The 24470-nt window shown below is 36.7% G+C and overlaps 1 protein-coding gene across 5 annotated transcripts; it reads left to right on the forward strand.

The window, feature by feature from the left end:
* The first annotated feature begins 256 nt into the window (after positions 1–256).
* Positions 257–22495, forward strand: gramd4b (GRAM domain containing 4b). 5 transcript variants are annotated; one of them, XM_059535704.1, is made up of 20 exons: positions 257–556; positions 5154–5361; positions 6999–7116; positions 11281–11401; positions 11508–11566; positions 12670–12805; positions 13317–13342; positions 13513–13604; positions 13974–14065; positions 14331–14379; positions 14462–14533; positions 14644–14687; positions 15148–15257; positions 15394–15548; positions 16049–16066; positions 17940–18090; positions 18181–18274; positions 18508–18598; positions 18685–18753; positions 19540–22495. In XM_059535704.1, exons 1-20 carry the CDS (start codon positions 528–530, stop codon positions 19654–19656), a joined length of 1851 nt encoding a protein of 616 aa, XP_059391687.1. In that variant the 5' UTR covers positions 257–527; the 3' UTR covers positions 19657–22495. The 5 variants fall into 5 exon arrangements, with proteins under 5 accessions (XP_059391687.1, XP_059391688.1, XP_059391689.1 ...); XM_059535705.1 differs by having other exon boundaries at positions 17943–18090; XM_059535708.1 differs by lacking the exon at positions 257–556 and adding an exon at positions 683–822.
* Positions 22496–24470: the final 1975 nt, after the last annotated feature.

Consider the following 24470-nt stretch of genomic DNA (forward strand, 5'->3'; position numbering starts at 1 on the left):
AGAAAAATCATACACCCTCGCGTTTGTTTTCACCCTCGCGTGCGTATATGACCCATAAACGTTAATCATGGATTTGACAGAGTTATGGGATTAATATCCACCTCGCTTGTTAAGACACAACAGGACCTCTGTTGTTCTTTAATATTCAACATGCATACACTAATTTGAGCACATTTGACTGCATTCACGAAGAAGGAAGATTTGAGAGGGTTCATAGTTGATAAGAGACGACTGTCAATTATCGGCCCCTTTAAGAGCGTCTGCAGCTGACGAAATTTCCTGGTGTGAAGTGAGTCCAGTCTCTCTGAATATCAACAACGGATTGAAACGAACCCTGAATGATGGTTTGCCGTTTGCATGCGAGTATAATCCGTAATAACGCTGGAAATAACATCTGACAGCTCAGGGAGCTGCAACTCTAGATCAATGTGTCCGCTTGGGCATTTTACGCCGGGTTTGTCATCGTCGAGCTGGTAGCAGGTGGCGACGGAGCGGGGCGAAGCTCGAATATTGATGCCTTCCTGTTAATGAAACTTAATTACGAATTCCGTGCAAGGTGGGTAAGAAAACTTTCTTCCCCTTTCTGGGTGTTAATCCCGCGTCGGGCGGGGCGCATGTTACAATGTGTCAGGCTGGAGGAGCTTTTGTTACATTGTTGCGTTCGAATTCGAATCCTCAAACTCATTTACAGCGCGAATGTGCCACATTGTTTTTAGTTTCGCACAGCTGCAGCACGTTTTCTGTACACATGTTTATTTCACGGTTTTATTTATTGTATTTTTGTGGCTTAATGTGACAACCATCTCTTAGCGTCAAGACGAGGTAAGAAACGATTTCCAATATTTTGCACGCGCGCGAAAGCCGCCATTCTTCACGACATCGATCTAGAAGATGTTTAGTGACGAGAGGCTTTTAGGTCAAGGAATTAATCGGCAATCTATTGATGGTGCAACCGTGTCAGTCCTCGATGTTTTATTGATGAGATCCAACTTGAACTACACGGTGAGGTGATGAACATGCAAAACCCTGGAGCAGAATGCTTGGAAATAAAACGTGCTAATAAGACGCTTGTAGAGAGGGCGGTACACGAGGAAAAATGTATAAATGCGCAAAACATTGCTGTCAGAAAGTATGACAATAGGGGCGTTAGATGGTGTTTCGAGAGAGTGGAGGAATTGAGATGTCTAACACCGAGGAGGATGTGGTCGAAGGGCGCACAGACGAGCAGCCTGACCGCTAAACTCCTGTCAGAGTCGGGGAAAGTGAAAGGGGAGTCGCTCGGTGGCCTCATAGTTGTGGTAGTCATGGTGGAATTGTAATGGGTGTTAATAATGTAGCTCATAAGTAAGTGCTGCGTTACAATAGAGTACAGCATAGAATCATAGTCGCAGAATGTTGTTGTTTTCTACTGTAAAACAGACTTGTTAATTATACTTTCCCACTTAGAGAACGTTCTCAGAACTTTGGTTAACATTGTAACAAGGTTCTTGCAAAGATTCTTCCTCCTGTGAAGTTGAAGTAAATCGAAGTTCATGTAAATTATCTGGTCTTTATTAACATTTTGTGAATGTTAGCGAAAGCATTTATACGTTGTTTATGGAATGTGTTTTTCTGAATTTTTAGTTGAGGATACTTCAGGTTGGTGCAAACGCTTGGCGCGTGCGTAGAGCCGAACACAGTCCTTCTATGGCCCTGTCCTAAATGGCACACGTCCTGTGCACTTGTAAGCCCAAATTATACTTGGAACATGTATACCTCATGCAATGTCTGCATGATGTAAATTTCGTCAGCAGGATGGTCCAAGGATGTCCATGCACGCAACAGCTGGAGCAAGGTGAATGTTGCTGAGATAGAAGAGTCCATTAGGTGGTACTGCACACGGGTCAAACTTGTCCGTCTGCAGTTAAATATGCTTTGAAAGCTGTGCGAACATTGCTGCACACAATACAGAAAATTAGCTTTCAAAAGAATGCTCACGAGCACCCCCTTTGTGGCCGCTATGCGACCTAGATGCGCTCTTTTGCCGAGCCCAAAATAAGGCAACTCCTACAGATGTCTACTTAACAAGGTTAAGGTGTCTAAATTCATAAAGACCTGTTTAACAAATAGAATCTTTTGAATAAACAATTCAATTACCCTTTTTTTTTTACTGGCAGTTGTCGCCACCTCGTGGCGGAAGAGGATATTGCCTTACAATACCAATACCGTACTTTAGTTTTGATCGCTACTGTAGGGCGAATAATTGTTGTGCCCATTCTATAAACGTTTATCCCAGTACTTCTGTTATCTAAATGTCTGTATCAAATAATGATGTGTCATTGAAAAGACTGTTTGTGTTGCTCTTTCTGGACTTGGCTGAATCATTGTCATTCAGGAATAAGATTGCGTGGATGTTTGAATTGAGATCTCCATATTTAAATTATTAATCCTGCAGCTCTAATGTAAACAATGCAAATAGTTTTGCGAGGATATCGTCACGTTCTTGAATCCCGAGAGACCAGTCGGATCCCGCAATATGAGATCTCGTCACATCCCTAATGCTTACCATAGCAGTCATGTCACAACCAAAACTTTTTAAAAGTTATATTCATTATGAGCTTTTTAAATGGGTCATATGATGTCCCAGTCAGTACATCGTAATGCAGAGACAAAAACATTAAAACCCATTACAAATGAGGCATTTGTTGCATCCAGTGGGGACATAATTACTGATTATAATGACTTATACTGTCTTTTTACACATTGCGTTGCATCGCGCCGGTTAAACATGATACCATGTCTGCATTTGTGATCAGAAGAACGACAAACAACAAGCGCTACTCTACACTGCTTAAAACTCGTGATTGAATCATCAGTGGAAAATTCTTTCAATATAAAAAAAAACGTACTTACAGACTGTGAGTCAGAACAGCCGGCATTGTTGGCTACTCTCCCAGGATCATGAAACAGTCGTCCATAAAATGCACTGCACACATCTGAATACAAAAAGTAGTTTCGCTTTCACAATGAAACACACAGCATCTCCATGACATGGTGGCGGTGGTAACAACAATACTACAGCGTAAATAAAAGTTACGCCTTCTGTCTTTGCGTGAACATTTGGGCAGTGTTGTGCAAATCTTCCCACATCATGACGTAGACATGTGGGCGGGTGTCAGAATGAGCTGTTTTAGGTAGGAGTGGTTGACTTAACTTTGATCAAGACTTTAGTCTTTGCAACTTTACAGATCTTCTTTATGCACCAAGAGCTTGTAACACTCCAAAGAGAAATGAAAAACTGAAATCGCATCATATGACCCCCTTTTAATGATTCTCTCAGTAGTGTGAAGGAGTGTGAGATATAAAACATGGAGTGATTTGCAGAATGTGTTTTTTTTTATTTTTTTTTTTATGTTGGTTACTAAGTAGTTTTGGTGCACTAAGAATTCTGTCATGGAAAAAAGCACTTGAGACATTGCACAAAATGTTAATGTTCCACAAAAGAAAGTCATACAGGTTTGAAATTATGTGGGAGTAAATGATGATGGAATATACATTTTTGGATGAACTATCCCTTCAAACAGATGCTAAGAATTTTTCCTCCACCTAAACTTGTAGCTTGATTGTTGGTAGAACTCCTCCCAAAAGCTGTGCAGACTAGTGAGGAATAGGAAAGTTAATCTCATGCTTCACCCTGAACAAATCAAACTTGCACAACCACTTGTCTCAAAACATTCTCCCGGTATGTATTTATTTATTTATAATCCATAAAATAGTCCATAAGACATAAATGCTATATTCCAAATCTTCTAAAAATGTGCATGCAAACCCTGTTCACTTAAAATCATGTGTCATTTTTGGGAAAGACGTTCTTTTCTTACGCTATGGAACATAAGAGAGGAAAGGATCTTTTTATTGTACTGTAGGCCTGATTTACTGTAGTACTTTTTCCCAAACAAAAACATTTGTATGAAAAGGACATGATTAGTTTTGATGTTTAACACCCTGTCATAACTTCTCATAAAACCACGCAATCTAATGAGTTGAAACATTGTAAGTCTGACAGATCTAGACACATGTGATAAATATCATCCGCTCAAGCTATTTCCCTTTCCCTTGTGTGTGCTGCATGAAACGTCTGCTTATTGTCAAAAAAAGTCCCTTTCTAATTCACAGGATGCCAAACTCAGACTGCTTAAGAACAAGACGGCTGACGTTAAACCTCAGTCCTGTCATTATCATGTACAGCATGCTGTCTGAGCTCTGGAAGTGAAATTAGAACTGGGCTGGAGGTTTCGAGTGTCTAGGTTTTGTTCCCAGGCCTGCTTTGTTTGCTGTAAGGTCAACTAACTGCAGGGAATGCAGAGTTTGGAACACCAATAGCATTATTTTGTACAACACCATGGGCCTTTGGATCCTGGAGAGGTTTTTTTTTGTTTGTGGATATATAATCCAGTCACATGTTGCAAAGCTGTCTTAGTGCTTCAGTCTCAGCATTCTCAGGGAATTTGTTTTAGATGCACAAAGACATTTAAGATGTTGCCCGAGGAAGAGCACAAAAGTTCATGACCTGCATCTTTACGTGAGTTTAACAGGTTTATTTTAACAGTTAGAGACAGAATATCAAGCAAAAAAAACATTATATAAAGGTTAGAAATTGATTTGTATGAAATGGAGGTGAGTAACAATCACTTTTAGAGCAGAGAAGTTTGAAATCATTTCCTCATGCATCAAACCGTCACAATCAGCTGTGTACAGGGGTCTCGCTAAGAGCCTCTACCTCTGACCCACATACTGTACAGAACAGGGTCCCGCGCCACACTAGTCCCACATCAGCTGATCTCTTTGAGATTGTAGCAATTTCTCACAGCCAGTTCAAGCAGCCTCTACAGTTCACAGGCCTCAGAACCCAGTGCAGAGAGACTGTTGTTGCACATTATTCCTGAGCCGACTTCTCTCGCCAAGAATGGCTGCCTTTGTCTTACTCCACTGCTGGCTTTCACTCGGACAATAAGATATCATACTAAATAAATTATGTAAATATTCATTTAGTGGTATTTTTCTTTTTCAGCTTGTGCAATTAAGAAATAAAAAATCCAGAACGTGGTCTAAATGATAATGATATTTATCAAGACAAGTATTATGCAACATTTCTTCTGCTTTTGTCCTTACAGGGTTGCCACCCGCCATGTAAAGATAAAGACACGGGTCTCTGTGTTGAACATGCTAAAGCGATTGGATAAGATAAGGTTCAGAGGACCGAAGCGAGATGAGTTCCTGGACCCCGCCGAGTCCCCCAACGCATCTGACAGCGAATGTAATGACGATGTCCCAGTAAAACACCAGAGCTCCATCAAAGAAACAGAAGAGCAGCGAGACCCTGTGAGTGACGTTTTTTACATCTGTGGGAAATATCAAGGGAGAATCTGTCAGAAAGTGCTGAATTAATTTTGTTTTTAAAAACGTGGTTGTGGTGTTTGTCTCTGTAGAAAAATGTAGAGATGCGATAAGATTGTGAAAGATGTCATTAACCTCTATTTAGAAGATTTTGTAACACCGGTCATAGAAAGCCATTCAGTTCAACAAGAAATCATCATTATTTATTAATTTCCCAATTTCATCTTCATGTCGTGGCAGCCCATCTATTTTGTATTGGATACGGAAAATAGGTCATAAACCAACTGTATTAATATTTTTTTTCTTTTTTTTTTTTTTTTTAACAAGTGCACATTTAGCTTTTACTCTTTCTACTGTTACAGTTAGTAAACATTGCATTTGTGGGCTTATTTTACTTTATTTCTTACCTTTTATACATTTTTGAATTTCTGTCTTTTTTTCCCCCCGAATGTTATTACAAGCAGATGTTTGATAAATTTTGATATTCAAATGTGAACATTTATTTATTGTACTCAAATGAATTAAATGACTTTTGGGGTTTTATTGTCAAAATAAAAGTCCCGCTTTTTTTTTATTTTTTTTATTTGTGGCTCCTGTTTTGATGGAAATGTCATGCGAAATTAAATTGGTTGTGAATGAGGTTTCACTTTTTTTGACATTTTGCTTACAATGGAAGTAAAAAAATAAAATAATAGTTATACAATTACAGTGGAAGTTTGTGGGCTACCATGCAATAGTTTCCCCATAGACTTCCACTGTAAATGTACAACTAATATTTATTTATTTATAACTGGGGTTTATATAGAAATGTGAATATCAATCACATATTCCTTTGAGTTTTATGAACTGATGCTCAGAGTAATATTATTAATAATAGTAGCAATAAAAAAGCATGTAGTTTCTGTTCTTTGCCTTGTATTAACAGAGTTTCAGCCCAAACACTCATTTGCTCCAGTGTATTTCTTTCTAATAAATGACCTCTTTCTGTTGTAGCAGCTGAGACGGCCCTCCGTCGTTCACATCCACAGACTTCACAGGCCCTAGTCTTAAAAGCAATCTTTGTAAAACTGCACTATCTTTTTCTGTGGACTTTGTTTCTGACGCCACCCTGTGTTTATCACTGACCTTTAGTGTTTTGCTTGACATTTTAAAAGAAAAGAACTGGTTGGAATCCAAGTTCAGATAAAATGACGTTATAACGGGCTTTTATATAGGATGGCCTCGTCCAAGCACATTTTCAAAGAAATTGCATTTGCTGCACATAATTTGATAAGCACAGGAAAGCTCACCTAAGAGATCTGTTGTGTCTCTTGAGCTGGTTACTATGGTTACAGCTTCCGCACTGGCGTCCGGTTGGTGGCTAGAGATGTGATTTGTCGAATCCTGGTTATGCTGAACCTCTGTGAAGACGATGCTGTAATGTCTCCGGCAGGCTGGAGCCACTGATGCTAATGGACTCTCATTTATTAGACTGTAACGTGGCCATATCCAGTATTGTTCGATGAAAGCGAATGTCCAGTAGATGATCATTCTGATGTTTAATTGAACTTCAACAGCTATTTAATGTTGTCACTGCTGTGAACCTTAAGCTTCTCATATTTTCTCTTACTCTTTGTTTCCAGGCTGGTTCAGGGACCATGTCTGCTGCTCCAATCCAGGACTACAAGCTGAGTAATGCTGACCGACTCAATGAGGTCAAAGGTCACCTGGAGATAGCATTACTGGAAAAGCACTTTCTTCGTGAGTAATTTCCCCAGCATCCTTATTTTACATGGCTACATCTTTTTAAATTATTATCACAGGTCCTCAAATAAACATTTGAAATGCTTTACCTTATTAATGTTCATTAGCCAGACTGTGATTTTTTTTTTTTAATGTAAAAATAAATAAATATACTTAAAATGTAATCTTTATAATTATAATTTGTATTATTTTAGGAATTGCTTGGCTAAAACCACACCTATGATATCTTGAAATGCTTTGGAATCTGATATATTATATTATATTATATTAGATGATGTACATGTTCTCAGATGTTTCAAAATGAACTTTCAACTTGCATATCCAGAATTTGTAAGAAACGGCTCTTCAGGAAAAAGTGATTTGTCTTCTCAGGCCTGTAATATATGATGAGGTAAATAGGCGATCATTCACTGTGTGTGGGTTTATCTCCCTGAGCAGTGCAGTGAGATCACTCTCATTAATGCTGGAGCTGCGTGCACCTTACAGCGATAAACCCACCATGTCTACTGCTGATCCTCTGACCTGGACCACTTCTCAATTAGTGAGACTCTCAGAAGCTGAGATTAGCTCTCCATTGGGGCGCACACACACACACACACACACACAGGTTTTCATGTTTTATTGGCACTCTCCATAGTCATAATGGTTTTTATACTATGCGAACTGTATTTTCTATCTCCTTACACTAACCCTACCCCTAAAACATAAATCTTTCAGCATTTTTAGATCTTTCTGTATGATATACAAGCTGTTTTCCTCATGGGGACCAAAAAAAAAGTGTCCACAAGGACAAAAGTGACTGGTATTCCTTTACTAGTGTGGTGATATTTGGTCCCCATACTGTAACATGGGGAATACCGGGACACACACACATAACACATCTAGCATACTTTTTCTTTTTTTTTGGAGAAGTATCACCTTTTCTTTGTCTGTTTGATTATTCATTAATTTTTTTCAGATTGATGTATGATATTACCTTGTTCACCACATCATAATTCAATTTCCCTATTCATTTTATGGGCTTAAACAGAACATTAGATGTGTGTTACGAGGTTGGGAGTGTCTGGTCTATTTTTAGAGCCTGTGATGGTATTTGTATACGTGTGTGTGTGTGTGTGTGTGTGTCTGTGTGCTCATTGCCCTCAAGCACTGCAGTACTGGAAAGCAGCAAAAGGTCAGATTGGGATCGCCAAACTGTTGCTGCCCATAAAAGCAGACTTAACTTATTAATAGTTTGTTATACAACTGAAGCCTCCCTATTTAGAAAAAAAAAGACAAAACCTGACGAAACACTGTCTTTGAGCGTAAAGGTGATTCAAAGCAGTGCATGATGCAGCTTCAGGCTTAAATGAGATGTTGTAATAGTTTTGTAACCTCTCTTTGTGCTTTGTCACATCTGTGACCAATCAAGTATTCCAGAAAACAGTGTATTGCTTATTAACAGTTCTGATCATAAAGTTAAGTCCAAAGAGCTCTGAAGCAGTGATCTTGAGTAACATGAATGTTGGTATAGTTGCCAGTAACAAACCGTTACAAGATCATAAGACAGATCTTCATGCTTCTCATCCTTCATGTCACTGTTCTTGGATCATATGACGTGACCGCTTTGGAAGCTGCAGCTGTCTCCGTTTTACAATAGAGTTGTGTTGACGGCTATTGACTCCTTCCTCAGTCTGAATATAATACAAATACACACATTGTCAGTTATGAAGGGCATTCATTGCAGTATTTTCTCGCACACTAATGTTAATCAGATGACTGTATGATGAGCTTGCTTTGGTTTTGTGTAGCCTCCACTATTGTGTCCATGGTCTTTTTGGCAGAGGTTGATTATGCAAAGGACGCTGTTAGTCAGAAAGGCTTTCATATGCTTAATTGCTTTGATGTAGATGGGCCATTAGATGCTGTCTTTTTTTTTCCCAAGCCTTTTCCGCTTTACCGCTTTAAGTTACTGTGAACTGATGCCCGAGTTTCCTGTGTCAGCCAGACAGCACACAGCTTCAGTGAAGAAAGGAATCTGGCAAAGTAATGAACATTGTCTTTATCAAGCCTTAAAAATGGTGTTTACTTTTCTCGTTCCTTCCCCATAGTTACTGCCTGAACAGTGTGCTGATTGCTTACCAGTTAATTATGCAATTCCATTGTCATTTTAATAATTTACAGTAAAAAATCTTACTGTAGTTTATTTAAATAATCAAAAATAAATATTATAAAATGATTTTTCCCCGTTATATATATATTTCTTTTTTTTCTGTTCTCTTTGGTGCTACTATTGGCACAGAAAATGCCACCCTCACCTCTAACCTGAGTGTAAAATTAGCCAAAGTACAGTGTGACTAAGCAGCTCCTTAATGTTTAAACACTATTTTGTTGCACTGAGGTTGGGTTGGGCTGTTAGTTTACAGTTTGTTGACCTTTCGTTTACAGTAAGCGCTGTTTGAGTCCAGTGTCTCATGATCTGTACTTTGCAACAAAAATGTTTTGTGCTTCAAGCATGGCAAAGGATTAATAACTGCTTACATGATTATTTCTGCCACAGTTCACTGACTGTAGAAAGTGATGTTGCGTACCAGAGCGTACAATGCTCACACAATCGCACAAATCTAGCAAATGTTCCCAAAAGGATTATTCATGTAAAGCTCCTAAACATTTCCCTTGCACAACATGTAACAGGAGATTAGGATATCTGCTCTGTGGTTAATTATTTAACATATTACAATATAAGTATACAGTATGTATGTGTGGTTCCTCATAACATCTATTTCTGTCATGTTTTAAGCCTTGTACAGTTTTTGCTTGTTTGTTTTTGTTTACAGCAGTTTTGAATAATTTTTTACAAATAATTTTGTTTGTTTTGGTTAGATTTTTTGTTTGTTTCATCTGTGTGTGTGTGTTGTTTAAAACACACATTGCTTTTTTTCTTTAGTTTTGTTTTTTTAGTTTTTTTTTTGTTGTTGTTAGGTGTGTGTGTGGTTTAACACATTTTATCATGACCTCTATTCTAGTGTATTTCCCCCTCATTTGCATAGAAAATCTCGGAGAAAAAAAAGTGTGCAGGTTAAATGTAAGCATGGTCATAAATTTCTTTATTTTCAGCTTATTCCATTACATTTAGATAAACTGAAGAGTCATATCTTTTTCTCATTACACAGCATATCACACAATATATTGTAGTCTTTTAAATTATTAAACTAATAAAAATTGTTTCATCTAACTGGAAAAATGTTAATGTGCATGGTTCTAGCTGCTTAACTCTCTGAACAGGCTGTTAAGTGAAGCAATATATGCGAGATTAGATTAGGCTCAAAATAATTAATTTCAGTCTTTTGTTTTAACATTGTGAAACAGCTTGTTGACCGCTAGCTCCGGGTTTAGCGACGGCCCCTGGGGTCTGCACTGATCATCTGGATTTAGATGTCTTCTCTTTAGCACACCTGCCCTTGAGTTAGCGGCAGGGGGTCTTTATCATGACTGTAGCACCTCTGTGGGAGATGCAGGAACTGTTGAATTATAGATGAAGATGGGCTTGTGTTCCAGGCAACCTTGGGGCATGTATTGTATGTGACAGAGGGCAGGTGGAAAAACGACTCAATCAGGACCATTGTGTTTGTGCATGAGAGTCGAGAGGCAGAAAGGTGTTTTCAGAAAACATGCTGTGAAGGTGTTTTTAGGAGTGTTACAATATATTTGACCTTGTGTTAGATAAAGAACAATCTGTCCTGCGCTGTCTTTCAGATCCTCTTCTGGCTGTTCTGCCGAGCGTCCTGTCCTGTGAGAACGCTTGATTTAGTGTCATCTTTGTGATGTCATTGTTCTTGTGTAGCCCTGCAACTACAGGACTGGCAGGAGGCCATCTCCTTGTTTTCTGAATTTGTTCAGCTACCATCATGGTACAGACCCTGAAGAGGGTGATACAAGATCTTGATCATGCTGTCGGGGCTTATTTTGCAACAACTATCAGATGACTCCTCTTTTTTTCACTTGTATATTTGATGTCTGTGACAAAAATAAACCTCAAGCATGCTGAACATTTCCAGTGAAACCGCGCCACTGCTGATTTATGTGTGACTTCCACTGAGTTTCCTGAAGTCAACCGTAGTCTCTTCAGTCTTTCAATCATGCATTTAAAACAAACTGTTTTACTTTGTGTATTACCCACAGAGGAGGAGTTGAAGAAGCTCCGAGAGGAGACAAATGTCGAGACTCTAAAGCAGGAGCTGGAGAAAGAGAAATCAAAAAGAGTCGATCTTGAGCAGAAAATGAATGAAATTCTCAGATCCAGGTATGAGAGGTGATGCTCTTCCACAGTACAGTTTCCCACAGCTACATTATGTATATTATTTGTGTTGTTAACACTGCAAGTAAAGCAGTATGTGTGCTTGGTCCAGACTAGAAGATTCACCACCTCCACCTCCAAAACCACAAGTCCCTTCTGTCGATGGAACAGGTAAAGCTCAGTTCATCCTCCTCCTCATAAATCTATAGTTGAGACTCCTTGCACATTTACATGGCAATTTTAATCTCTAAAATCAATACTTAATCATTTTCACTTTTGCCTGTTGTTGTTGTTTGAACCCCTACAGGCTTATTCATTATTCACATTGTTGTTTTTTTCAACACATTCGTCTCTTATTCTCTAACAGAGTACTAATATGCATATAGACTATTTAGCAAAGGAAAGCTACATACGGTGAATAGATTTTTATATACATCATATTATTAGAAAAGGAACAACTAAGCAACCCTACAATAAGTCTTATACCGGAGTCACAAAAATAATATGCATTATATTGTAATATGCATAATAAAATTCAGGCTTTTTGGTGAATGAATTGAGTAATATTGAGTAGTCTGAAACATGATCGCATGTCTAGACCTAAATAATATGTATTTGAGTTTCATCTGGTTTTGAGAATGACACATTTGGCTTTACTCTTGCTGTCTGTGCGTGTGTGTGCTCACATAGAGATGGTTTAGATCTGCGTTGTGTAATTACTAGCTGCGGACACACAGTCCCTCGTCTAAAATAATCCGGATTCATCAGCATTAGAACAAGATGAACAAATGTAATTGCAAACGCACCTGTTCTGCCTGACATTGTGTGGCAGTTTAGGGTGGTTAAGAACACTTTATTAGTGAATGAGAACCAGTGTCCTTATTCTGAAGTTCATTTGAGGAGCATGGTTAGAATTGATCCATCCCTTCAGCAGATTGATAGACGATTTAGCTTTTGACAGTTGCTTTCATTCATGCTTCAGATATTTTGTTGAGTTTTATTATTTTGTTTATAGGATTCATATTTAATTTTACCTGTAATTAAACATCCACAAAAAAGGCCAAACCAGGCTTCCTTTTCATTTTCACACCATTCTTAAAACACAAATCCCTCTCTGCACTGGAAGTGTCACTTTAATTTTTTCTTTTAGTGCAATTCTTGCATGGATTAATGTTTGTGGTAATGCAGAATTAGATTTCTGACGATAATATAGTCATTTTCGGTAGGAGATTCTGATGTTTTGAATCTGTTTAACTGAAGTTTTGAACTGATAGGGGACAAGCAGAAGGAGACCTTAAGCGCTCGGCTGTGGAAATGGCTCTATGAGCGCTTTGGTGTTTATATCGAAGATTTCCGCTTTCAGCCTGAGGAAAATACAGTTGAGACTGAAGAACCACTAAGTGCTAAAAGGTAACCAGCTCAAACAAAGGCTCCTTTGGTTTGTTTAAATAAATAATTTACAGATTTTGAAGAGAGGTTGAACAGAGAACCATTCAAGCCATGGATGGGTCAGTCCAGTTATGTAGTGCTCTATAATTTATGGAATATTTTAAGGAAATATTTCTATGATAAAGGTACCCCAGACTTAAACAAAAATGAAACCTGGACAGACCCATTCGATTCATTTTATAATGTAGTCAAATGAAATAATATAGTCTGTGTAATCTTTCTGCTATTTTTTTTAAGGTTTTAACATAAAAAATGAAAAACATGGTGAAATATACTAAGCTGGGGTGACTTTATTTTTCTATGTTCTATACTTTTATTTTGTATATTTTAGCGAAGTGTTGTAATGTGTAGGACATTCAGCCTCTACTGCAGTCAGCCCAGCTTAGACTTTTTCATTCTATTCTTGGCTTTATAATTTCACCCTCCCAACGGATTTCATTAAATAATTAATTTTCTTTTCTCCTCTTTGCAGATTAACTGAAAATATGAGACGACTCAGTGAGTGTTTTCTTTCCGCATCCCAGAAAAACCCCTCCAAGCCATTGCACTACATATTTAAACCGATAACAGCCCCATTTTAATTCCCAATTAGCCTTTGTTTTAATTCCCATCACCTCTGCTGTGTCACGGGGCATAAACTGATTGTGTTCTGGTCTGTGTGTTTTCAGAACGGGGTGCTAAGCCTGTAACTAACTTCATGAGGAACCTTTCTGCCTTATCCAGCTGCCGCTCTGTCTACACGTCAGCCATCGCCTTTATTGTGAGCACGACCCACACAAACCACTCAAGCGCTATTCATCACTGTTTATCATGTTTATGTAGCCACCCAGTCCAAAGTGTCTGTTTTACTACCATCATGAAAACAAATAAAACATGTCGCCAAGCTCATTGTTATCTGTACATCACCAGACACGGAAAAGCCCTGCCTCAGGTTAAAGTAATACGTTAACGTGACCAGTTACACTGTTTAATGTTTAGTAGGTCAGTGTGATTACAGTTGGCTAATCTTAAAATACAAATGTGTAGATAACTGGTGGTGACACCACTTTTTTTTCTGACATGGTTTTAACATGGCCTCGACATGCACTTCTTCATTTTAATGTCTTCTCCCCTCTCATCTTTTCCACAGATCTATATGAATGCTGCCTGGCATGGCTGGGTTATCCCCCTGTTTCTATTTTTAGCCATTCTGAGGTTGTCCTTGAATTACCTCATAGCAAAGTACGTCCAACATTAATCTGTCACTGGTTCAATTCACAACTAGTTCACAAACCCAAGTGCTGGTTGAATGGCATTATAATTATATATATCCCTATATTTATTATTTAGCCTAAAATGATTTATCGAATGCAGTTAACAAATAATTAAGAGATGTTGAAATGCTTTTTACGTTTAAATGTATTAATTGGCTTCAAACTGTTTATTTATTTTTGCTTTATTGTTTGTGAATTATACATACTAAAACTGTTCTGGACTGTGTTTTTAGAGGTTGGAGGATACAGTGGAGCATTGTGCCTGAGGTCTCCGAACCAGTGGTAAATATAAGACTCCTTTCGAATCATTCTGTTACAATTTTCTTGGAGGAAGAACAACTTAATGCTTCGTTGTTTTTATTAGGAACCTCCAAAGGAAGATCTTACAGTCTCAGAGAAGTTTCAGTTAGTGTTGGATGTTGCACAGAAAGCCCAGGTAAGGGATTTGTGGCCTTGGTCTAGCTGTGATGATAATAGTGTGTTGCAGACACCTTTTGATTTGCTTCACACATAAGCTGTTGACGCACAAGTGATGTGTATTCACAGAATCTATTTGGAAAGATGGCAGACGTATTGGAAAAGATTAAAAAGTGAGTGTTATATTATGAGATGCTGAGTTGTGGAAACAGGTGGGAAGACTGTATAATGGTTGAGACATCATTTGGTTCTGCTTTTAAAAAAATTGAGCTGATTCTATACAAAATGTTTATAACTTGTGTAGTAACAGTATTTTATTTAATGTTGTATAAGGTCTGGTCTAAATAAAAACAAATATTAAATGAGAGCAGGTTTCATATCCTTTTATAAATTATTTATTTATTTTTAAATGTTGTCTTTATTGTGAAAATAAATACTGTTATGAAATAGATTTGTTTATGCATATGTAATGAATTTATATAAATTAATACAAAATGTAAATAATATAGAATTAAAATCAAATATGCATACCATGATATTGATAATATTTTGGTAGTACTGTCCTGTTGAAAGGATGTTAAATTTGATTTATTTATATAATATACTGGGTTTATGATTGTGTTTTCTTTGCAGCCTGTTCATGTGGGTGCAGCCTGAAATCACACAGAAACTGTATGTTGGTTTGTGGGTGGCCTTCATCACTTCCTGTTTGCTGCCATATAAACTCTTGGGCTTCATGATTGGTGAGAAATCCAGTTTGATGCGTGACAGCAGCTTCAGTTTTGTTGTTTCAGTTTGACGCGCGACGACAACTTCATTTGTTTTTTGGTGGGGTTCAATTCTCTAATTTCCACTTGTTGTTATATGCAAAATGTGTAGGTGTCTATGCCGGCATCAAATTCTTCATCATCGACTTCATCTTCAAAAGCTGCCCCAAACTGAGGGACAAATATGACACACCCTACATTGTATGGACCAATTTGCCCACAGACCCACAACTCAAAGAGCGTAACAATGCCAATCTGAGCAGACGGGTGAGTGAAACCATGCATGTACCCTCTCATTGTTCCCATTCAAAAAGCTTGTAAAATATTCATCCTGATTCCTCTTTGTCTCTTTGTGAGGAGGAACTCGTCAGTATTGACTGAAAATGAGCATTGACTTCCTCTTGTAGTTGGTAGCCTTCATTTAATTAAGATGCAACTCCTGTACAAGAGTGACTCGGCCAAGATGGCAATAAGAATATGTAGTAACATATATGTTACTATATATTATATAGTACTAGAGCTTATATAGAATAAGAGTTTTACCTTGGTACAAGTAACACAAATCTCAAATCAGTTAAATATAATGCAAAATGAGAGTTTAAAAGAAATGATCTTACAAAGAGGGCAGATAAAGACATAAAGGTGTCTGTATGATTATTAAAAAAAACAATTCAGGCAACAGAGTATACATAAAGTTAATTAATGGCAGGATTTTGGTTTGTGTGATGGTCTGTCACATGTTTATTCTGTTATTTTTCCTTTCTCAGCTGTCTGGGTTTGAAAAGGTAGGGATCTAGTGTGGCCTTTGGTTTGACAACAGTGCCTGTGTTTGCCACCAATGACTGGTCCTGCGTGTGTGTGTGTTTATATGTGTGTGTGTTGTCAGGATTATGCAATATGACAGTCAAAACATCTGTTGGCAATTGAATCAAAAACTGTTGATTTCATAATGCATCTTCTCACAGATTTTTCCAAAACAGGAATGTAAAGAAGCATTCCAAGATGTTTTTGATCCATTGTCATCAGACAGATAGTGTAGATATTCTGTGTGTGTGTGTGTGCCATGCAGGGTTTATAGCTGAGAGTTTCTCTGCTGTATAGTTTAGCATGTATAATAGGCCTAATCGTATTTTAAAGCGGTGATTACATCAGAGAAGTCAAGCTTTCCCATAGTTTAGCAAATTTAATGGAGACATTTGTTGAGAAATGTAAGGAAACAATCATCACTGTATTCATACACAACTTTCAGACTTTTTTTCCCCACATGATTATATAAATGTCTTGTGTAGGTGGCTGGAAACTCTGAAAAGCTTGGCTCTTCTGGTGTGGCCACGGTGTCGTTTTTAATAAGGCTAGTTTACAGTTACTTAAGAGATCAGATAAATTACATTAGAAATCAACTGATACGTGAATACATTTACTTTCAGTGTGCTTATTTATGTAATGTTGGATCCAGGTTTTTGTCACATTTGAGCGCTGGCCTTGAATGTTACATTTTAGTCAAGTTGTGCCAGAGTTAGTCTGCATTACTTTTACAGATGTTGTATTTGCAGACGTACTCTCTATGCACGATGAAGAATAGTTTTCTGCAAATATAAGGGTGTTTCTTTAACTGTGGCCACTTGACTTGTTTAGAATAATTAAAAAATCATGATTAACATGAGATTTTATCATTTTTACATAATGTATAAAATGTCTTATATATATAAAATAATAATATATATATATATATATATATATATATATATATATATAATATTATTATTATTATTATTATTATTATTATTGGTAGGAGTGTTTAGGATTTAAATTATATTTAAATGTATTCCAACAACAACAATCATTTTTAGTGTTTATTATTTGTCATGCTAAGATTTAGTTTTTTTAATTATTTTTGTTCATTTTTTTATTGTTATCAGTTTAATATAATAAAAATAATAATAATAATAATATTGTATTTTTAATTTAAAACAAAATAAAATCTATTTACAAACAAATAAGAATATAGCAAAAATAAAATCATGATGGCATTGCAAAGTTTCTAGATTTTAATGTGAATACAATTAGAATTTTTAATTTAAATTTGAAATCATTTTGTGGTGTATAACAAAAAGTTCTTAACAAAAATACCTAAAAGTGCCCATAGTTGAAGAAATGCCCATAAATCTTCTTCAAATGACAACTGTCTTGTTCAGCCCCAAACTTCTAACACATAAAAAAAACGAATATCTTGGTAATGTGTTGGTGAGTGGTAATACCTATAAGTGGCTGTTTACCTCCGGCTTTGCACTGGTCCTCAGCACCCTCCAGGCATCCCTCGCTAGTGTTTGGCATCCAACCCAGAGAACTGAATCTGGCAGCAGCTGATCTCAGGAGTCCACATGCAGCTGAGCCACTGACCATCATTCACTCCGCTAGGTCACCACTGCTGCTTGGCTCAATAACATACACTGGTTTAATGACGATTGACAAGCTTCCTCCACATGGGTGCTGCGGTTGGGACCCTCAAGTGCTGATCTAGGATCAATTCTGTTCTTTATCTGGTTACGTTTTAAAGGATAGCATTGATCCTTCACTGGCACACAGGAACCTTGCAGTTCTGGGGGCTGTACTTACACGTCCTGCTCCTAAATAAATCGTTTCACCTGTTCCTCACAGCAGATCCAGCCGGTGGTGGCACGGGGTAATCAGTCAGCAGGGATGTCGTGTGGGATTGGCCGTGAGGAGGAAAGCGGACGGGCCTACAACACCAAAAGAGGGCCTTTTCATGAAGTCTTCAACTTGTCAGAGCATGAGCGGCCCCTGCCAGGTGGGAAGAGAAACTACGCCAGCCTTTGAACATTTTCTTATGTATCACCTGTTGTTTGACTATAAAAACAATGTGTGATTTGATTCGCAGTGTGCGAGAACGGATGGCGATGTTGTTTGATCAACAGGGACAGAAAAATGCCAACCGACTACATCCGCAATGGAGTCCTCTATGTCACAGAAAAGTATGCGTGATGTTCAAGTAGCAGTTGTTTTGTTTTTTTTGTCTGTTTTGCAAATTAATCATTTTGGGGGCTTTTTCAGAATCCGCAACATTGCATTAAATAGCAATATTTGCAAATTACATTTTCTCTAAACAAAGGTGTAAATGTTTAGTCGTACTTAAGGTATAAGACCTATAGGCATTGTTAGGCCAGCATAGTACATTATGATTAAAGTGTGTGTGTTGTGCTTTTAGTTACCTGTGTTTCGAGAGCTCCAGCTCCCGGGCGACATCTTCGAAGAAAAATAAAGTCATCAAGCTCCAAGACATCACGGATATTCAGAAGGTCTGCCAGATGTTTTATTGATGTTCGTTGACTTATTTGTCTTGAATGCTTAGTATCTTACTGTATTTCTCCACTCTTGTGAACAGTACAAAGTGTTGTCAGTATTGCCTGGATCTGGGATGGGGATCTCAATTACAACGCCATCCACTTTAAAGGTACTGCATATGTGTAAATGTGTGTGTGTGTGTGCACCATTACTTCAGTCTTCAGTGTCACATGATCCTTCAGAAATCATTCTTATATCCTGCTCAAGAAACTTTTATTATTTTCAATATTGAAAACTGTTATGCTTAATACTTTTACTTTTAGGATTCTTTGAATACAGATTTCTAAAGAGCAGCATTTATTTGAAACAGATTGTAACCATTTAAAAGCCTTACAATCTTGTGCACACAGGTTTCATTACATTAATCAATTAATATAAAGATACCCATGCAACTTTTTCTTTCTTTTGCTGAATTCTTACTTTTATTATATAATTAGCTCTTAAAATTATGATATTACGTTTTTTCAAGGCCATTTTCGTACTTGCTGTGAACCAGAGTTCAGCCCCCCCCCCCCCCCTTCTGCCACGTTCTTTGCACATTTTATTATTGGCTCCACATCACGGTACATTTGTGTCATTAGCACTAGTCCCTCAGTGAGGACTAGCAGCAGCTGTTCACCACTGTAGCTAAAGAAGAAGCAAGCAGGCTAATTGTTTAGCTTGCAAACTCAAATAACTGAAGAGAAACTGCATCTAGAACAATGGTTATATTATATGATATGAGCCATATTCAGAGATGTTAACTGTAACATTTAAGACAACTTCTAAATGCTGGATTTCAAATCAGGTGTCAAATTGAGATTTTTTTATGCTAAGCAGGTGGACCCAGTACTGATGTCAGACATTGTCCAATGTGAAAGCACACTAAGAACACTGTCACTTGTCTTTTCCACAGCCTCTAGTGTTTGGTGCCATGATTCATCGAGACGAGGCCTTTGATGCCATTCACACTCAGTACATGAAGATCGTGAATTCCACAGCAGCTACGACAGGGACAAACCCAGAGACATAGTCTCACCCGGATCAACATATGACATAAGGTAGTCCATAAGACAGCTCTAACCTTAATGTAGCACTATCCCAAACCCCGGTACGGAGATGATGGCTTCCAGAACTTCTCCACCCCATCTCCAATCCAAAACGATGAAGAAACTGCAAAGAAACTGTTTTTATGATTCTACATGAGTATTAGGAGTATTTTATATAACGTTCTCTCAAACAGCGTACTATAATCTCACACAAGTGTTTGTCAGGATGGGTCTTGTTTTATAAGGTTAGGGGTTCATTGTGTGTCAGAACAGGAGCTGGTACTCCTTTGTGTCTCTTGGAGGGCTTTGTGTGATCCTTGTGTAGTCAGACCATATAACAGTCTCTGAACTTACCGCCATTTTCACTTAATTGCATCACCGCTGGCCTTGCACAAAGAAACACTGCACTTAGTGTTGCTGAGGGCTTTTAGATGTGATTTAGGGGGAAAAGGAACAGACTTAACCGTCAACTGAAATCCATATTCCCAAAGCAGCTCGTAACTGCCGGCCACATTGTTCCTTGGGGTGCGCCAATTTTCTCTTCAGTATTTGTGATACTTGTGTTAACTAGAAACAACCTCATATTTTAAAAGACTAGTGCGCTTAAAAATACAAATTTCGCTGTTTACTCTGCCTCGTGGTGTTTTAATCTCGGAAAACACAAAAGGAGATATTTAGGCAGATGTCCAAGCTGCTCTTTTCCTTAAAATGAAGGTCAACTGTTTAGGGGATAATTTACTCAGAAATTACAATAATGTTACCATTTACTCGCCATCATGTTGTTCCAAACCAATATGACTTTTTTTTTTTTTTTTTGCGGGTTTTTTAAATTTTTAACTTTTGTCTAGTCGAAGAAAAGATTTGAAAGTGGGGTTCAAATCGTTTGGATTCTGCAGAGTAATGTCATAATGAATATTCATTTAAGAAACTCATACTGGTTTGGAATAACATCAGGATGCTTCAATAATGACAGACTAGTCAATTAATCATTTTTTTAATGTAAAGCACAAAAATATCACCAGTCTTACCCATAAAATGAAAGTGCACAAATAAAGGACTGTTCAAACTAAACCAGAATTAGCTGCGTTTGGTAATCTATCCTCATTCCTCATCATTGAGCCCTGAGGTTATTGAAGTATTCAACGCCTTGAGTTAGGGTTAGGCACTGGTAAGAGAAATGTCTTTGTTTACTAATATTATACCCCAAAATAAGATGTAATTACTTAAGAACCACAGACTACTTTCTGTAATGGATGTAGTGTTATGATTTTTCTAAAAGTGTGCGTAGGGAACTCCAAAATGAACATGCTACATAAAAGTTCTACTTCCAAATACACTTATTTACTCATTTATGCATAACATTTTATTTTGTAACTTTTGACTATGCAGCCTTCAATAGCTCCTTTTGGAATAAAAGCAGGGCTTTTCTTTCTTAAGAGTGGAGAGTCGTATAGTAGTACGTCATGATTTTTTGCTGTATTGGTCCCCAGCACTTTTCTTGGTTTTCAAATTTTAATGCATTTCAAAATGTGCTGTGCTAAAATTGCACTGTTGCTTTTTCATTTGGTTTATCCGTTTTAAGCCTCGTTTCTCACCTGCCTTATTCTGCCTTATTTTATTTTGTTCTTTCGATCAATTTGACAATTATTATTTTATTTAATTTTTTGTCATTTTGATTCCATATGTGTCTGTTGGGGCTAGACTCTGGACTCCTTGGATGCCGTTTGCCAAGTTTACGAAATGGCACTTTTGGGCTCTCTAAATATATAGCCACTTAAATTGTGGAAGACCATTTAGTTAGAATAAATATGATTTGAATATTGTCTGTGCAGATGTATTTGTGATGCACATAAATAGTGCACCTTTGTTTTATTAATTTCACCTTTTAACTAGTTCTGTCAAACGATTAATCGCATCCAATGTAGACGTTTTTGTTTGCATAATATATGTTTGTGTGCTGTGTATACATTTAAGAAAAATATTATTTGTATATTTAATATATTTTATAAAATTATCTAAATATATACATGTAAATAGTGTGTGTGTGTGTGTGTGTGTGTAAACAAAAGCTTTTATTTTGGATGCGATTAATCGTTTGACAGAACTACTTAACATTCAATTCTAAAAACAAATCCCATTTAATTATTCAATCTTAAAGTGAAAAAATTAACCACCAATGATTGTCTTTTGCCAAATAAAATGTGTATTGTTGTTTGCGCTCTGTTTCTGCCCCAGAACAGTTCTGTTTACAGACATTTGTGTTCCACAAAAGGCTATTTTGATCCCTGGACCAATGGGGGCATGAAAATTAGCCTTTCTTTGCCTGTGGTGAATGTTAAAGAAGCTGAAAAATCATGGATTTTAAATGCCTTGTTAAAACATTTTATTCTTCTGTTTTGCATTATGACACATTCTTCATCCAGCTTTAAGAATATGATTATTGTTCCCTGGAAGTTGTTGGCTATAGCATGGAGGGGTGTTGTTGTATTATTTCACTCAGTGTATTTCCCTATTCAAGTCGTTTTACATTTCAGTCAATTATCTGTTTAGTTGGTTGTAACGCACAGTTGTCACAATCACATTTGGTACGGCCACCCAACAACTGGGTTTAATAAACTTTGCAGAGGAACAACCACCATAAACTGGAGTCCAATTACTCCAAGTGAATCTCATGTGCAGAATGTGACTGGATGTTTGTTTATCGAACATTTGTATTTACACTGGATGTACATTTCTGGTAAACTCTTTCCTGCTTTCCTCTGAATAGTCTTCATTGGAGAAGAAATAAACTCTTGGGTTCTTTGTAACCTTTATTGCTTGGAATCTTGTTTCTTGTTTTCTTTTTCCACTTGTGGGCATACCTAAAATAAATGCATATTAACTTTACCCAAATACCATTTCCAGTATATCAAGAGTGCACACTGATTGAGTGATGTTTCACTGGAGGGCACTACATGTATCTTTTAAAAGGGTAACCATGATTTGTAAGGGGTCTTTAGTACTGTATATGCTTCTAATGTTTATAAGGAAGCTAGAGATTTAAGTAAATTATTCATATAGATAATATAAAATGACTTGGATCACATGTACTAGTAGTAGTAGTAGTATAGAGGAAGTATAAAAATATTGGAAGGGTGCTCTAATTTTTACAACAACAAAAAAAGATTAGATAATTTAAACTACTCAATTCCTTAAATTAATCAGGAAAATAAGATCACCTGTATGTTTATCATTGCACTAATGCCTGCAGTTCAATTTGGGAGAGCAAAAACAGGTTAAACCAAGAATTAGACCTTGATTTCTGTAAATATCAGAAACTGGGTTGGTTTGGTCCAAGTATGTAACTTTTTTTGTAATGATAAAGCAACTAAAAAGCATCTGAAGCACTTAAGGTTTGATAACATTTAATGTTCAGCAAATTTTCACTTGTTGAAATCCATTTGTTACAATAGGAACAGTGTTCTGAAGGGTTACTTTGGAGTTACTTTATTAAAAATGTAGTAAGTAGTGTAACTATTTCAGTTACTTTAATAAAGTAATGTAACTGATTACTTTTACTTTTCTAAATGTGTAATGTTTTGAACTGTTAATCCTTTTCAAACTTTTAAAACGAAGCAGGGTTAACTGTACAGTTCTTCTGTATGATATAAAATCATAAAGAAGTAGATTAATATGGAAGCATATGGGTAGCAAAATTCATTTTAAGTTTATATGCAAAATGACAATGCAATATGTAAAATGGCAATGTATTTCTGTATTTAAATGTACATTTTCCCATACATGCGTGCAACATTTAGTGCAAAATGAAAATTCAATTATATAATTTACATTTGCCATTTAAAACTAGTGTAGGAAATGGCAAATCTAAATTATATAATTGGATTTTCATATTCATTTTGCACTAAACGTTGCACATATGTATGGGAAAATGTAAATATGAATGAATACATTTAAATTTAAATAAAGCATTGCCATTTTACAAATCACACTACAAAGGTAATTTTGCTACCCATGTGCTTCCATAGGTTAATAGCACTGATACTGTTTTTAAAATGAAATCTTTACATAGCAGTGATAGGAATGCCTTGGAAAAGAACTGTGTGAAAATCTTTAAAAATAATGCATTTACATAAACTCAAATAAGAAATAAAACCTTTATCAAATAAGCATGCATAAGCAAGCAGTCACTGCAGTTTATTAAAGAAATCAATTAAGTGTGTGTGTGTTTGTGTGAAAATTTTATAATGAACTAATTTAACTACACATATTTAACTGATTACAGTTACATTTATTTTGTACTTAAATTGCATAATTTTATTACATGTAACTACTCCACAACACTTCATAGGAATCCATACTATCAGGAATTTCTGCTCTTGCATATTTTGCAACTGGATCAGATTTTACAACTGGTTCATGAAATTGCAGTATTGACTGCTTGGATTGGAAGAGACATATTTGTGAACTATGCTTTATACATTGCTACACTATTAATAGTTAGACTTTTTTGCCTGTAAAAATTTGCTAATGTGACCACAATTTTTAAATAAAGATTGCAGATTGCTATTGATCATCAATCTAAACAAAGTCTAAAAGAACTTTTCTTTCCACTCACCTTTTTCTCTGTTATAAATGCATGAATCGGCCAAAGGAGCACTCCACTTTTAGATTGATATTTCATACATCTTCATTAAAACGTACTATTAATTTATTTGAATGCATACTGATGACAAATTGCATGTACCAGGGCATGCTTTTTTTCCCATACAGTTCTTTAGAAAGTGCTGGAGGGCTATTA

Source organism: Carassius carassius, chromosome 43 (genome assembly GCF_963082965.1).
Source record: "Carassius carassius chromosome 43, fCarCar2.1, whole genome shotgun sequence".
Classification (NCBI taxonomy): Eukaryota; Metazoa; Chordata; class Actinopteri; order Cypriniformes; family Cyprinidae; genus Carassius; species Carassius carassius.

Coding starts and splice junctions, on each gene's coding strand:
- gramd4b (XM_059535704.1), top strand. CDS start 528: ATGAAACTTAATTACGAATTCCGTGCAAG. Junction 14,066..14,330: donor TTGAATTACCTCATAGCAAA/GTACGTCCAACA, acceptor CTGTGTTTTTAG/AGGTTGGAGGATACAGTGGA. Junction 14,380..14,461: donor CTGAGGTCTCCGAACCAGTG/GTAAATATAAGA, acceptor TGTTTTTATTAG/GAACCTCCAAAGGAAGATCT.